General features: G+C 37.6%; 1 protein-coding gene across 1 annotated transcript; it reads right to left on the bottom strand.

Annotated features, from left to right (window-relative positions):
* Positions 1-2,108: 2,108 nt before the first annotated feature.
* Positions 2,109-13,321, bottom strand: LOC145777664 (uncharacterized). Its single transcript, XM_082589096.1, has 13 exons — positions 13,198-13,321; positions 12,184-12,305; positions 11,479-11,641; positions 10,743-10,903; positions 8,882-8,981; positions 8,052-8,197; positions 7,290-7,390; positions 6,298-6,405; positions 5,711-5,952; positions 5,383-5,541; positions 4,706-4,812; positions 3,511-3,639; positions 2,109-2,765 (listed from the first exon to the last, which is right to left on the bottom strand). The coding sequence occupies exons 1-13, from the start codon at positions 13,283-13,285 to the stop codon at positions 2,646-2,648; spliced, it is 1,746 nt and encodes a 581-aa protein (XP_082445222.1). The 5' UTR covers positions 13,286-13,321; the 3' UTR covers positions 2,109-2,645.
* Positions 13,322-14,764: the final 1,443 nt, after the last annotated feature.

The following is a 14,764-nucleotide window of genomic DNA, read 5'->3' as shown; positions in this document are numbered from 1 at the left end:
CAGGATGAAGTTCTCTAACAAGCTTTCACAGTCTGATCCTGAGGATAAAGATTAAATCAATCAAAATGGCCCAAAGTCTGCCAAAGCTTGGTTGCTAGCTTAAAGCTACCGGTAATCCAAACACTAAAGTGACTAGACGTTTCGAATGACTTTATAAAAAAATAACAGTTTCGATAAGTATTAGTTACAAAATTTCTGCAATAGACTGAGTCTAAGCCAGTAGGGGAGTCCGGGGAGGGTTGTAATAAGGGAGGGTTGTTTCAGTGCTTTTAACTTTTAAATTAGTTCACATCAACCGCTGGAATTAAGTTTTTTTCTTTCAGGTTTTTAGTTTCCATGTGCAAACGAAGCTTCAGCCATTTTGAAGGCTGCAGTAGAAAATTATTGATGAAGAACAGTTTTAGGGTATGAAAAGTAAATTTTTGCTTTGTCAAAGAAAATGTTATTGCTACAAAACTATGAGTGATATTTAACTGGCTTCAAAGTTAAATCAGACTTGAAGTGCAATACCTTTGATTCATTATAAATATTTTAAAGCTGAATGTCACATGTTTGACATATGTTGATCTTATTCAGCCAACTACTATTGGGTTGAGTTGTTACACAGTGTAATGCTTGCTCATCCCAACTGGAAAAAGTACTTAATTTGGTAGGCTACTCAGATAACAAATTTTGTATTATTTAGAATAGTTGATTACATTTTTAAGTTCTACTAATATCTGTTGTTGCTGTAGCTATCTGTGCCTCACATACCAAAAACTAATAAAGGGTGCCTTATTGAGGCCAAATACCATGAATGGTTGGATGGAGATGATGTGTTTGCAATCCTGGAGACAATGCATTGTCAATAATGATGTTATTTGCTTGTTCATGATTTTTTCTGTTGAATTTAGATGTTCAATAAATTCAAGAATGCTGTGTTAACGTATTCCATCAGTTTTAGGTAGGTTCAGTAAGAAAAATCAGTTAATAGAACAGCCTATTTGAAATTGTAACATTTCACCCCATACGGTGTAACAAGTCACCCCGATACTGGGGTGGCTTGTTACAACTGAGAACTGACTCATTGATATATTAATGCAAATATTTTCCTGTAAACATAACTTTTTTATATTTTTAAGTTGTATTTATAACAACTGGTCATGTGGCAAGATTACATAAATTTTCAGCAACTTTGTGCAAATATTGAAAGAGAAATCATAGATTTATTGAAAATTGTAACAACCCTCCCCGGTCTCTCTTAAGCTTAGCTATTTATTCTTTAGCTTATTTTGCGACAAAATTGCGGTAGCCTATTTGCAGTAAAACTTTGGCAAGTGGCTCTATTTCAACACGCCTGTCGCTTTCTGACACAAATCTATAAACAAACCACTGGCAAGGGTAAGCTAAACATGGAAGACTAGGGTATCAATCAAAACAACAAGATGCACATCTCCGTGATATTCGCCAAGAAATAGATCTTTGTGTAAAGTACCGTAGCTGTAAGCTTACCAAAGCAAGGTAGCAATTTTGCAAGCAAACTGCTACAAAATTGTCTTACAAAAATATTTTTGATTTCACAAGCTATTTTAAACACTAGATATCTTTAAAACTCCATATTTCCATCACCAAACAGAGTTAAAAAACTACCTTTCTTGCACAATAAAACTTCAATTTAAAACTTCAACTGCATTCTTCTACATAAAATTTTTAGATATAACTTACCGGTAGCAAAAACTGGCAGTTTTCTAGATGTCTCTCATTGAAATTCGGGGAAACATCGACTAAGAAATCGAGAAAAATAAACAGTAGCGTTGACAAGGGAATCCAGGGGTACTTTTACACCCGGGATGATTTTAGGGGCTCGTAACCTTTCTAAAGAGCCCGGAAACATCAAAAAACACCTCGTAGGCCTATTGTTTGAATATAGCCTAGTGCGTTTTTTTAAGTGTCTTGATTTGAAGTCCGAGGATCTTATTGGGAGGCTACCGGACCTAAATTATCCTCTCAACGGTCCTGAGGATAAACCTTGGCCACAAACGAAAATAAAGAAACTCTGACTTTAGCTATTATTTTGTTATGTGCGACAGAGTTAAACACACTATTATCCTGGCTAGTGCAGGAGGTTACGAGAATTATAATATGCTCAACATTAGATTCATAAATACGAGGCAAGATATTTTTCAAACCATGGCTTGCTCCGTAGTTGATAGATATTGCAAGTCCAAGTTCTATTGCAGGAGAAATATTGTTTCTCTTAAAAATTTGCGTTGCTGAAAAAAGATTTAAAATATAATTTTAAACGTTAATTTAACGTTTATTTTATGCAAAGCTAACTGCAAACAAACCCAGCCTACAGTAGGTCGTCACTCAAGGTAGGTAACACATTCTTACTTCTGCTAGAAAAGCGTTTCTCAGCCTAAACGATTGGCGTAAATTAATTTAATAACTTTAAAAAACAACAATTTTTATTGAAAAATGTGCTTTAAGTTCAATGTTGTCTCATATGAGTTCAATCGCATTTGGCAACATTAAAGTATTCCTGTTTATTTTGAAGGTTGGGCAACGTAAATTGAAAACTAAAATACATTTAACAACGGTAGTCTTAGAGACCTTAGTGTAGTTAGGCAAGCGTCTTGAACGATTGTGTAAAGTTTGAAATAAGGCTATAAATTATTTAGCGTGGTTGCGTCTTTACTCCGTTCCAAGTTGGGAAGGGCGTATCGGACTTTGTCCTTGAATCTGGCTTTTGACGTAGTTTCTGTCCATTTGATTTTTCGACTCGCCTGAAAGCAAAAAATAAAACAAAACCATTTTTTCCAAAATAGGCAGCAATCATTAAAGGAAGCTGTTGTAAAAGGACCAGACCTAAAGCTAGCCGCAGAGATATGCTACTAACTTCTCTTTGTGGAAATGTCATGCTATGCTACAAGCACGATACCGTAGCCTATTAATAATAACTAAATAGCCGGTTTATGAAAAGTCTCAACGTTATCAGAGAAAAGGATGTAAATGTTTTGCGAAAGTACAATGCTTCAACAAATAGGTCTAACCCTAAGCTCTCGGTAGGCTACAAAACGTCTAAATATTTCTGATTCAAACTTTCTGACAAAGGCAAAAAACTAACGTCATTTTGGAAAGGTAAAGACATCGTTGAAACAAAATGTCAAAATCACGAATTGTATAACAAGATCTAACCATGATTATTTGTAATTTAAATTTTCTTTATTATCTTCTTTGATTTTATTTTTATGGTTCTTTTAATGAAATAAATAAACAAATCGAAAGCCACCAATGCACAAACGTGAACAGAAATATCCTCTGTCTAAACTTGCCAAATGAAACATATGAAAACGCCTGTCAGCTTTTGGGTCTTGTATTGTAAACGACAAAAAGAACATTCCCTTATCCGCCCCTTTCTTATGACGACAGTATTTAGAAGCTATCCTATATAGAGAGGGTAGGCTACTACACGGGGTCATTTGACTTAGATTTTGGTCTACGTCTACTGTGTATGAACAGTAAACTCACTTTTAAAGCTTCTCGAATTTCCGAAGAAAACTGTTGCTTGTTGCCAATGCTCTTTCTCAACGCTTTGTGGAAGCTCGGCGTAGTTATTATGATAAGCTTAATCTGGTTGTCAAGCATCCTTTTATAAGCCTGTCAAAACAAAAAAAACACTGTTGCAATTAAGAGCAAAAAAAATAACGAAAATTTTTTTGTAATATCCAGACTTAGGCTACCCTGTTGGTTAAAGATTTAGATGAAGTGAACGGGAAGGCATGGAAGCCAATTGTCGTGTCTACCTTCACACGTGTCTTAAATGTCTTTCCAAAGACACATGTGTATGCTCTTGAGCGTTGTCGAAGTAGAATCCTTCAAAGCTCCCACCATTCGGCAATATTGGCCCGCAGTCTAACCCGGATACACATATTTAGCCCGTCAGTATGAAAGGTTGCACACCCCTGTGTTTGCACACCCTTATCGAGTACTGAACTGATTCAAGATCGAGCAGTGTTGTGGAAAACTGGTTCACATTTCCCTACAACGCTTAATGAAAATTAACTCAAGGGTGGAGTAGTTGGTGTCTTCAGGATTACTTCCGATAGATTTGGTTTGTTTCCAGGTCGAGTCATATCAAGATTTTGAAAATCGATACCGATTGTGTTCTTTCTTGTGTGAAGTGATGAGGATAAGTTCAGTTACCGATGTAATCACGTCGTAAATACGTCACAAAATTGAAAAAGTAGCCTACAGTCCCTAAATGAACTTAGTAACCGTAGAGCAACAATAAACGAACCTTTGGTTTATGATACCGTTTGACGAAAAAAGTTCAGAACGTTTATAGCCAACTAGAGAACACGAAATCTCGCTTATCGCCCTACACGAAAAACCAACCCACAAACCAACTATTTTTTACACTTAAGAGCAAGATCTTTTTCACCTTAAACAGTTAAATGACTTAAAAACAAACTTTACTGGGAAATATTAGCAATGAAAGGGCGAAAGGCACAGCATGTTGTAATGTAGTCAACAAGATCATTTTAGGATGGCAATTAAATTAAAAATAGAAAGTTTGATATCCACTCATTTAAAATTCATATTTTTAAGTAAGTTGCATAAAAACGTCAAATTGCCTTAAAATATACATCTTTTGACTTTAAATACTTGTACACTTTTTTATGCAAAAAAATGCAACGGAATAGATACCTACATTTGCGCCTACCTGATATGCCAGAAACCGTGAATTGTGATCGGTTATGTAACTGGGAGTGAGAACCAGAACCGCCCGATGACTCCTGCTTAAATTCGCTAGAACGACTTCAGGAGCGTCTGTGTGAAAATGCAAGTTATAAAAATCAAGACAAATTTAAAGCCCATCCTAAATAACTTACTCAGAATGTATTGGACCATGACCATGAACCCTCAAGAATGAGAATAAAATAAAAACTATTATGGCCAGCAGTAACCTATTTGGCGTAGAATAAGGTCAAAAAACTTTAACTATTAAAATACTCGTCCAGATTGTTCACAAGCCATTTATGACATCACATGTGCATCTGTTCACCGTGGAGATACTTTATTAGATACGCACTTTCACTCTATGCTAAGCATAGGAGCTATCTCAGGCAGTGACGCAGCTAGAAAGAAAATTTTAGGGGGGTAGAGGCAGCATTTGGGGGACAAATGTAATTCAACATAAATTACAACGGTATAAAAACGCTGTAGCCTAATCGTATTAAAACATACTGTTAGGAAAACTAAAAGTTAAGGGAGGGACGAATTTTCCTCAAGTGCCCCCCCCCCCCCCCCACGCAGCTACGTCAAAGACCTGAAGTAAACGCACCAAGACAAACTTTTAGAGAAAAATCTCATTCCGCTGGTAAATGACAATCAACTTACATCCTGGCTGGAAATTTTCGTAGCTGTCATAGAAGGAATGATTTTCCTCTTTCACTAGCTCTTTCAACCAACCAAGAATCTTCTTCGTTGAATGAAGATCTGATTGGCTAGACTCTCCCGAAACACAGTAAGAGAAGTAAACTACATACTCTTTTTGTTCTGAAATTAAAATAGATAATTAGTGATCCCGATTTACTGCGTAATCCCAGAGCCATAAAACTACGTACGCAATGTTACATATACCTCAACCAAACGGAAATTGGTTAATTAAAAACTTTATTGACGTTTACACAATGTGGAAACTTAATGAACGAGGATACCTGCATACCTTCATCATATGCACCAAAGTGTCTTCTTAGAAACAGCAAGATTTGGATTCGGTTGTACCACACCACAAAGGCAAATACAGCAACCACCACCAGGGCGACAAGAGACGCAACAAGGATGTGTATGATCTCATAAAGAGCTCCCGATTTATCCAGCTCCACACTAAGCAACGTGCTGTTAGCCCACGCCTTTCTGTAGCGAAGTTCCACAAAGTATTTTCCAACATCATCAACCTGTGAGCCACTACAAGATAAAACAATGATGAGGAAAGTGAACTATAGGCTGTTCAAAACTTTCACTGAAAGTGGCGGAGTGGTATCGCGAGACGCAGGTTCAATCCCACTTGTGATGTTTATTTTACGTAATAAATAGCCCACTATCACATATTTCATGCTTTATTACAAAGGAAAACTGTCTGCTTAAAAAAACTCATGCAAACAATGCAAAAAAGCTCCTTTCACGCCTCCCTGAAGAGAACACTCGGCAGCAACGAACACTGAGCTGAGAATCAGTTAAAGGAGCCATTGCGAGTTCGATTTTCGTCGTATCGTCATTTTCTAACCCTTACACATCCTTGTGTTGACGTACCTTATGCGTAGGGTGATGCCAAATTTATTTCCTTCCATTTGAAGAGCAAGCTCATTGCCTGCTGGGATATATGGAAAGCATTTTACGGAATAATTGTGGAAGTTTATTCTGAAAGCAGAATACAAATAAGAACGAAGAGCAAGTCATAAACTAATTTAATTTATAGATTTACCAGCTGTATTTTTGCTGGGTTTTTCTTTTATTCCAAAAGTTAAATTACTAGGTGTTTTAAAACATGGCACCATTTTTTCTTGAATTGATTGGCAAGCAGGCCTATTATCACTATCCTCATCATTTTCGGCCTCCGGTAGCCTACTATAGAGCGAAAATTTTTCTCCTTTCTTGCCAATCCAGTCGACCGTGTATTTTTCACACGCTTTTTGTACCAGCGTTAGGCCTACAGTCGAAATGAAACAAACTAACCCATAAAGTTCAGTGTACTGCACGTAATGAAGCACATTACGATTCTGATATGAAAAAAAAAACGTTTAAATGTAATATCATTTTTAGTTTAATCATAGTAAACGTCTTTGTTATTACTCTATTTGAATAAGTCAGGCAAGTTGATCTTCCAAGCTGAAATTAATCAAATCTTCATGGGACAAAATCAGTGGCCTTCATCCTTTTCTGCCTTATTTTGAAATTATTCATAATTTTGAGCCAGCATGATTTTGGAATCTTTTTAAAAAAAATTAAAACGCCCCCCAACTCCCAACAATAGTTATAATAATCGCCCATTTGTGTGCAATGTTCCACTTCGGGGAGCAACATCACCTCTGGTGAGAGGGTGAGAGAGAACCGTAGACTGAACGTAGGCCTACATGAACCATCTGTTGAGAGTACTTGCTATTCAATTTGCAAAAGTAAGCATTTTATAAAATCGGCATGTATTTATGATAACTACGTCTATTTAGCATTGCCGTGGGTTTGACTTCTGTTGGAAGTTGTTATTAATGAGAAAGCGCGGCACTGGTTCTTCACTACATACTCACAATCCACAAGAAACTCTCTCCGGTGTTGTCAAAGACACTTGATCGGTTGTAGTGTTGACCAAAGAACAAACTTCACCAGGTTCCTCAGAATCGTAGCTTTGCTGAAGAAAAAAAAAATATTGAATACAGAATAAATAATGACAAACTGTTGCTGCTGTAATCATTAGGAAATACAGGCCGATAGTGTCACTAGACATTCAGGATTTCAGCATCAAACAATATCCTCTTTCAAGCGTGCCTTGAAGTGCCTTGTCAGGGCACAGCTCATGGGCTGATCCACCAAGTAGCCTTATGGGGAAGGAGTGAGGGACGATTCCAACAAAACATACAGATGTGTACACAGTAGCGTTGACAAGGGGGTCCAAGGGGTACTTTGGGACCCGGGCCTGGGAAAATTTTGTGTCCCCTAACCTTTTCAAGAGGCCCGGGACCATGGCTTCATGAAGAGAAATCTTTGTGTCCACCTTTCAGCATGGCAAAAATAGGGAAAAGCTAACTGAAAAGGCGATCTGGCACGAAGACACTACCTCAAATGCAAGAAGCTGTTGTGAGTGATAGCGTAGCGGCCCTAGCATAGTGATTTCGAGGTAGAGATTCCACATACAAAAAACTATTAATTTTGTTTTCAGCATGGCATTGTGCCCTGACAAAGACAAGCTCCCGATAGGTGTCGGATTGACGTGCTTGTGAGTGTAAGCGTCATAAAAGAATTTTTATCACTCGATTACGTAACCGACATTGAGTGTGACAATCTTGACTCACTTTTCTCCAGATAACTTCAATGTCGTCAGAAGAAATCGCTCCATTGCTCGAAACAACTTCGCAATTCAAAGTTATAGATTCGCCCTTGGTGAAAAGCGTTCGAAGACTGTTGCAATTAATTGTTGGTCCGTCATTTGTAAAGATGTCTGTGAACGAACGTTCTTTATCAGATACGTGCAAACCACGGCCCGAAGGCCCAAATACGGCACTCAACTCCCATTTAATGTGACTTCTCCCCGGAAAGAATTATTCACCACCAACCAAATGGAGTAGAAAGTATGTAATAAAGCAAAATATAAATATTCAAAATTTGATGAGGATTTAAAACACATTATGGGAACTAAACGACGCCTCAGAACTAGCATCGTGGGATGCACATACGGTGATTTGCCGACCGACAGAGCGGTTACTATAATTGTATTAAAATAATAGTAATTCGCTAATATTTTGCAATAATACCTACTGGTAATAGTTTCGTATTTATAATACTTATAAAAGTAGGCCTGTGCTGATGGCATTGTTTTTGTCTTGTTATTGTGAAGTAACGTTGGCAGGCTCGATCAAAGTTCAACATAGACGATGCTACGATCAAACCTACGATCAAACTAACCGCGAAAGACAACGAATGCAGTGCTGCCAGATATTGAAAGCTGTTTGTCAAAAACAGTTAAAAATGTTCACTAGATGTAAACTGTGGTAATATATTTTCATGTCTGGCGAATCTGAATTACTGGTCAAGCGTTAATTTGTAACTCAGCTCCACCAAAAAAGATGACTCAATATACCACGCTGAGATAACCTTTTAGACGCTATTAAAATAAACTGCTTACTTTCAACGCAGACCGAGTAATGGACAATGAAAGCTCTTTTCTTTTTATACTTTACTCTGCAGCTGTAGACACCGGGAATGGTGTAATCTGCTGTAGCGATCTGCAAATATAAACAAAAGAATAACAACAATAAAACAAAAACGCAAAGTTTATGAGATCAGCCATTTCACCAACCGGTCAACTTAATAGCCTGGCGCTTTGTTAGGCTAATATCAATTATATCATATAGCAGGGGTTCCCAACCTTTTTACGATCTCGTACCACTTGGACACTCTGTACTGCCAAGCGTACCACTTCTTGCAGAACAACTAATTTGATCGAATCATATTTTATTCTGAAGAATAATATTGGCGTACTAAAATAACACTAAAGCACCACAACTAAATTTAATGAGATTTAAGTTTTTGTTTACTGTCCACCAATTGGTCGATGCACGGTGTAAATTTGCTAACAGCGCAACGAAAGTCATTTCAGGGCGCATCTAGTCGGTTTCGATTTTTTGACTTGATGTTCATCATGACTGAAAATCCCTGCTCGCATTCAGGCATTCCCACGTGGAAGGGAAAATCAGTAGCTGTGGAACAGCATGGGAAGCTAACGTTGAATAAGAAGAGGCCCTACTGAGCCAGAAGTTTATTGGAGAACATTCCTTGTAACTGTTGAACATTTTATTTCGATCTACTTTTAGCTTACAACTAGCATTATTCAACGCTATTTGTAGCTTAAGCTATAAAACAGTAGATTTTTTTTTTAGCAAAAAAACGCCAATTGTCCCACAGGGTTGTAAGGCTTTTCAAAGCAACTGCGCTCCTTGACGTCCTTGTTGACAATTGACATGACCTGTATTTTAAAGATCGTAATGTTACGATACAACAGAAATAGTTACGTAACAATAAGAATAGGCTTGGGGAATTTTTTTTTAGAAACAAAACCAGATAAACAAAATATGAAGTAGTGAATCCAGGTTTTTGTGAAAAAACGGAAGCTACACCCGTACCACCTGAAAAACCTTCGCGTACCACTAGTGGTACGCGTACCACAGGTTGGGAACCCCTGTCATATAGTTTAGGATACACAATGGCAAGATGTTTTAAGTGTAGAGATTTGCATTTATTTCAAAATTGGGTCTGATTGGCAAAACGCCGCCAAGTAAAAAGACAATTTAAAACCAAAAACATTTTAAAAAACAAGTAAAAACTTTATTCTGTCAACCTCGGCGGCCAGGTCTGTGTCAGTAATTTAAAACCTCTACAAGAGTAAAAACCTGACAGGAATAAGCTTTTGAAGCTTTCTCAACTTGAAAGTAATAATCTGACAATTAAATCAATAAACAAACCAATACTCAATCGATTCATTGCTTAAAGCATGTAGTTTAGGAATGAGACGGAGATCTGAGGTAGGTGGTTCTGCTCATGATTATGATCAGTTGGTGATTAATAGGGCAACGAGTCGTGTAGCGTGACCATATTTTGGGTGTTCATTTTTCGGGCAACTTTAAGCATGTAGTCTACTTGTATTTAAAAACAAGAAAAGGGCAAATACTGAACGCCAAGGCTTTTTTAAATACAAAAAACTAAAGTTTGCTGAAAAAATGAACATCCAAAAAAATGGTTACTGTTTTGTTTGTCGTATCCAGGCTAACACCCGGTGGTTGAAGATTTAGATCAAGTGGCAAGGAAGGCAAGGAAGCCAATCTTCGTGTCCACCTTCAGGCATGCCTTTAAGTGTCCTGCCAAAGACACAGCGGGATGCTCTTGAGCGATGTCGAACCGGCGCCCTTTCGATTGCCGTTCCAGGGCTCTCACCACTCGGCTATGCGGCCGAGTGGCCACTGATGGTAAAAGATAGATTTAAGAATTACCTTGAACACGGTGCTTGTATCAGATGGAAAGAGCATTTCAGGGGTTTGTCTGCAGATGCCGTTTGTCTGCAGCTGTGTCGGTTCATCTTTTCTTCTCTTGCTTCGTTTCCACATCACAGTGGAGCCAACAGGGGGAAAGATCGCCTCATCAATTTGGTTTTCTAAATTGTGACGAAGCTGAAGTGATTATTACGTCACTTGCAAGAAACAGTTCAAATATGCAATATGAAGGGTCACAAGTGTGTAGCTTACGTCGCTATGAACATTATAAAACTTTCAACAAACGAACTAATGTCATTTAGATTTACTCGATAATATGGTGGGACCTCATCATTACCACAATTGTAAGAGAACAGAGCTGAATCAATTCAGGAACAAAATGCAGTAGGTAAGAGAACACCATTTTCAAGTTTTACTCACTTTAGTAAAAGATACGTACATCACCAACATACTGTAAATTTTGATGTGCTTATCTGTGTGTAGACTATAATTTCATAGTTGTCAACTGAATATATGATCATTTCGGTTTTCGTTTTTGTAAAACATTATATCTTGAAGAGCTATTAGAGTATGTGGGAGTCAAAGCTTCTTAAGTTTTCGACTCTGCCCTACTGCCACCAATGTGATAAACAACTGTAGCCTACATCCAGAGAGAAAAATCCGTCATTTTACATTGATTCGACGGATTTTGCTGTCTGAGAAAGTAAGCACATGGCAATGGTGAAGTAACAATAACCTGGTGGCTGGCAAAGCAAGAGCGCAGATGAGAACTTTGTTATCGATGTTTGGATCACGTTGACGTCATGACGGACATCACGCGTGATGTCATCAATGCAAGACCGTGACGTCACTTTAGATGCCGTGATATTCCTGGCTTTCCAAACGTTGTAAGTGACATTCTGGAAAAAAAATGCATTGTTCAAACGATGTAAGATTTAAAACAATAATGGGAACATGACAGCTAAAATTTACTCAAATAGACGCTTCAGTGCAATGGCCACCACTTGACCTCTTTTGTGTGAAAATGTAACATGTCAAAAAGTTGGAAAATGTTTTGATATATCACATTTTGACAGGTCTTAATTTCCGGTATTGTGGTAGTAATATAGCACACTTATGCAGAAACTCGATAGCCTAACTGAAAAATCACAAAATTAAAAATCTAATCGAGAAATGTGAAATCGCAGTAACAAGTAACATATCACCTTTTACTTAGCACCAAACGCTTAAATTTAAACCGCAACTCAGTGATGCCTCAGAATCAGACCAGCTCATACATTCCTTTGTTAAATCATAAACGCTATGAAGATAGAACGTTTGTATCTTTCCTAAGTGAAAACTAATTTAACAGTTTTAAACTTACAAACGCCAGAAACCATCGATAAACAAAACAAAAATATTTATACATGTGTCTTATAAACACGATTCATAAGTATTTTACCTTTATATACTGCCCAGTTATTCTTTCGTCATAAATTTGGGTGCAGTTTAACCTGATTGGCCAATCTTCGTACCCCATCTCGATCAATGCGTCGTTCACCGATCGACAGTTTGTGACTTTGTCTAAAATAGATAATGAAATAGATATCTATGAAATAGATAATGAATGACTGAAGTAACCTACGGATGCACTTAGTGCCGTAATTACAGTTATGCGCCTAAGAAAATGATGAATGATGTGAACATTTGAAGGCACAAAGGGGGATTGTATAATTTTTGCATTGTTTCAATTATTTTTGTTTATGCGTGGCTTTGCCAGTAACGTTGACAGGTCTATGGGGTAGTTTTTGGCCCGGGCCCGAAACATTCTCAAGGGGCCCGAAATATGAAAAAAAACACAAGGTATTCTATGAATGCAGTGCGTTTTTCTTGAAATTATTTTGATTTAGGGCCAAAGGATCCCATTGGTACCGGGCCAATGGTACCGGGCCCAATTGGTACCGGGCCCATAATACCCCCTCAACTGCCCTGGGCTTATGCATATTATAGCTTTTGCAAAAAGATGTCACAAATAATGACTTACCTCGTTACCATGCATTATTTATTAAACAAAGCGACTTTTTCAAAATTATAATCTATTCAAGTGCGCGCGCCGCCAGCCTACAACCCAGACAGTAAAATCTGTCATTTTTACATAGATTCAACGTCTGTAGACGCTGAATATATGTAAAAAATGACGGATTTTACTGTCTGAGAAGAGGTAAAGTAGCAGGTAAATTTAAAAACTGGTTCCAAGAGCAGTCAAGTTGTGTATCAACAACGCTGCAATGCAGTGGCATTAGTTTACGATAGGTTGGCACCCAGAAGCAATTTAATTAATAAAATAAATTTAAAAATAAAAATAAAATCGAAGATATCGTTAAAACAAAAGCTCATAATTTTATTTTAAGGACACCAAACTAAACATGGCTATAATGTAACAACCTTATTTCCAAACGACCAATGCGTAACTGACCTGTAGAGAAAGAGTTCTCTGACTTTACATTGTGCATTACACAAAGCATTGTGATCACACAATGAAAAGTATACTTCCTCTTTTTCATTATACGAAACAATGTTGTTAGGCTAATTCTGGTGATTTATCTGAAATGCATCAACACCAATATAAAACAAAAACTTGTCAATAACATGAAAATGTATCGAACAAGCCCATTCTTGTCAGCACCAAAGCCCTGACAACCTACACGTTGCAAACGTCAGAAAGTTTTGAAATTTGAATTCGAAATCAGCGCGCTACAACTATGACGTAATGCTTGGAAGTTGTAGCTAAATACCTTAGTGAGCACATTAAATTTTCTGAGTTTATATTAATTGCTTACGTAACGAGGTCTGGTATTGTCACATCACAGTTCTTTTGAGCATTGTGAGCAACGTAGCTACATTATCTTATCAGCCATTTTTACATTGATTCAACGTGACCAAACGTCTACGGACGTTGAATCAAGCAACAAAACTTATGTTCTGGTTGAGTATGTCCGTGCAACTTCAATGGGCAGCAAACAATAGATATCACTTCCTCACCTCAAATGTACCCTGCCAGCCATCCAATCCTTTTTTACATTACTTTAATGTCAGCGTACATTAAAATTGATGTAAAAACAAGAAAATATTTGCTGGCCAAGACGCCCTCCATAGCTGTGAACTTGTTTCACGCCTGAGGCTCCTGCGGGTAGAAGTTATTTAACGTGGTTTGTTTTGACTTGCTGATAAAGTGCTAAGAATTACACATATGGTATGTAGGATGGGGGGACAACTATCACATTCATATAAGCATGGCGTGTGTTGTGAAAAAGAGAGAATGTTTGAAAATTTTGTCGCAAATTTATTTTGTGACGATTTCCCTTTGAATGATTGTAGCTTTCTCAAAGAATTTTTGCAATACTCCGAAAATCTATGTGGTCTATACTAGTGTTTCCAGTTTTGGACAAAAATTTCAAAACCCGGGTTTCGAGTATTTAAGAAACAAGAACTCGGGGAAACCCGTTTTTTTTCGGGTTTTCAATATACTGCAATTTGCCCAGACATTATCCTTATAAGTAGTTACAGTATACAAAGACAATAAACAATAGGCTTGACAGAATCATTAAACTATTTCAGATAAACATCTTTTTGACATTTTGTTCAAAAACCCGGGTTTTCTGATTTCAAAACCTGAGTTTCGGGAGCAAAAATACCCAAAAAACCTGGGTTTTGGGTAACCCGGGTTGGAAACTAGCTATACCCCACCCACCCGGCACCCCCTGTGGATTGATGTAACTTTCTCAGGTGTCTCATGAAAGACAGAAACAGGTGACAAAAACCGAACATGTTCTCAAGTTCTCAAATTGTTGTACTTTGCTTCGGCCATTGTAAACCACAGAAATTTTTTTGCATATGACGTAGTAGCAGTCACGTTATTTCGTGACAATGAACCTCGCACTTGTCACAAACGTCCTGCAATCTGTCATCCAATCACGACAGCATAGCTCACACAAAGTTAGGAAACTGACTTCTTATCGAATTAAATATTTCACTGCTGAGAG

Source organism: Aplidium turbinatum, chromosome 9, assembly GCF_918807975.1.
Source record: "Aplidium turbinatum chromosome 9, kaAplTurb1.1, whole genome shotgun sequence".
Lineage (NCBI taxonomy): Eukaryota > Metazoa > Chordata > Ascidiacea > Aplousobranchia > Polyclinidae > Aplidium > Aplidium turbinatum.
Note: the sequence above shows the minus strand (reverse complement) of the source record. Positions and strands in the feature narration are given on the sequence as shown.

Excerpts from the sequence above, each read along its gene's own strand:
- LOC145777664 (XM_082589096.1), bottom strand. The coding sequence starts at position 13,285 with ATGAAAAAGAGGAAGTATACTTTTCATTGTGTGATCACAATGCTTTGT. Across the intron at positions 5,953-6,297 it reads GGCATCACCCTACGCATAAG|TGGCTCACAGGTTGATGATG; the intron begins GTACGTCAACAC and ends TTTATCTTGTAG. Across the intron at positions 4,813-5,382 it reads CGAAAATTTCCAGCCAGGAT|ACGCTCCTGAAGTCGTTCTA; the intron begins GTAAGTTGATTG and ends ATTTTCACACAG.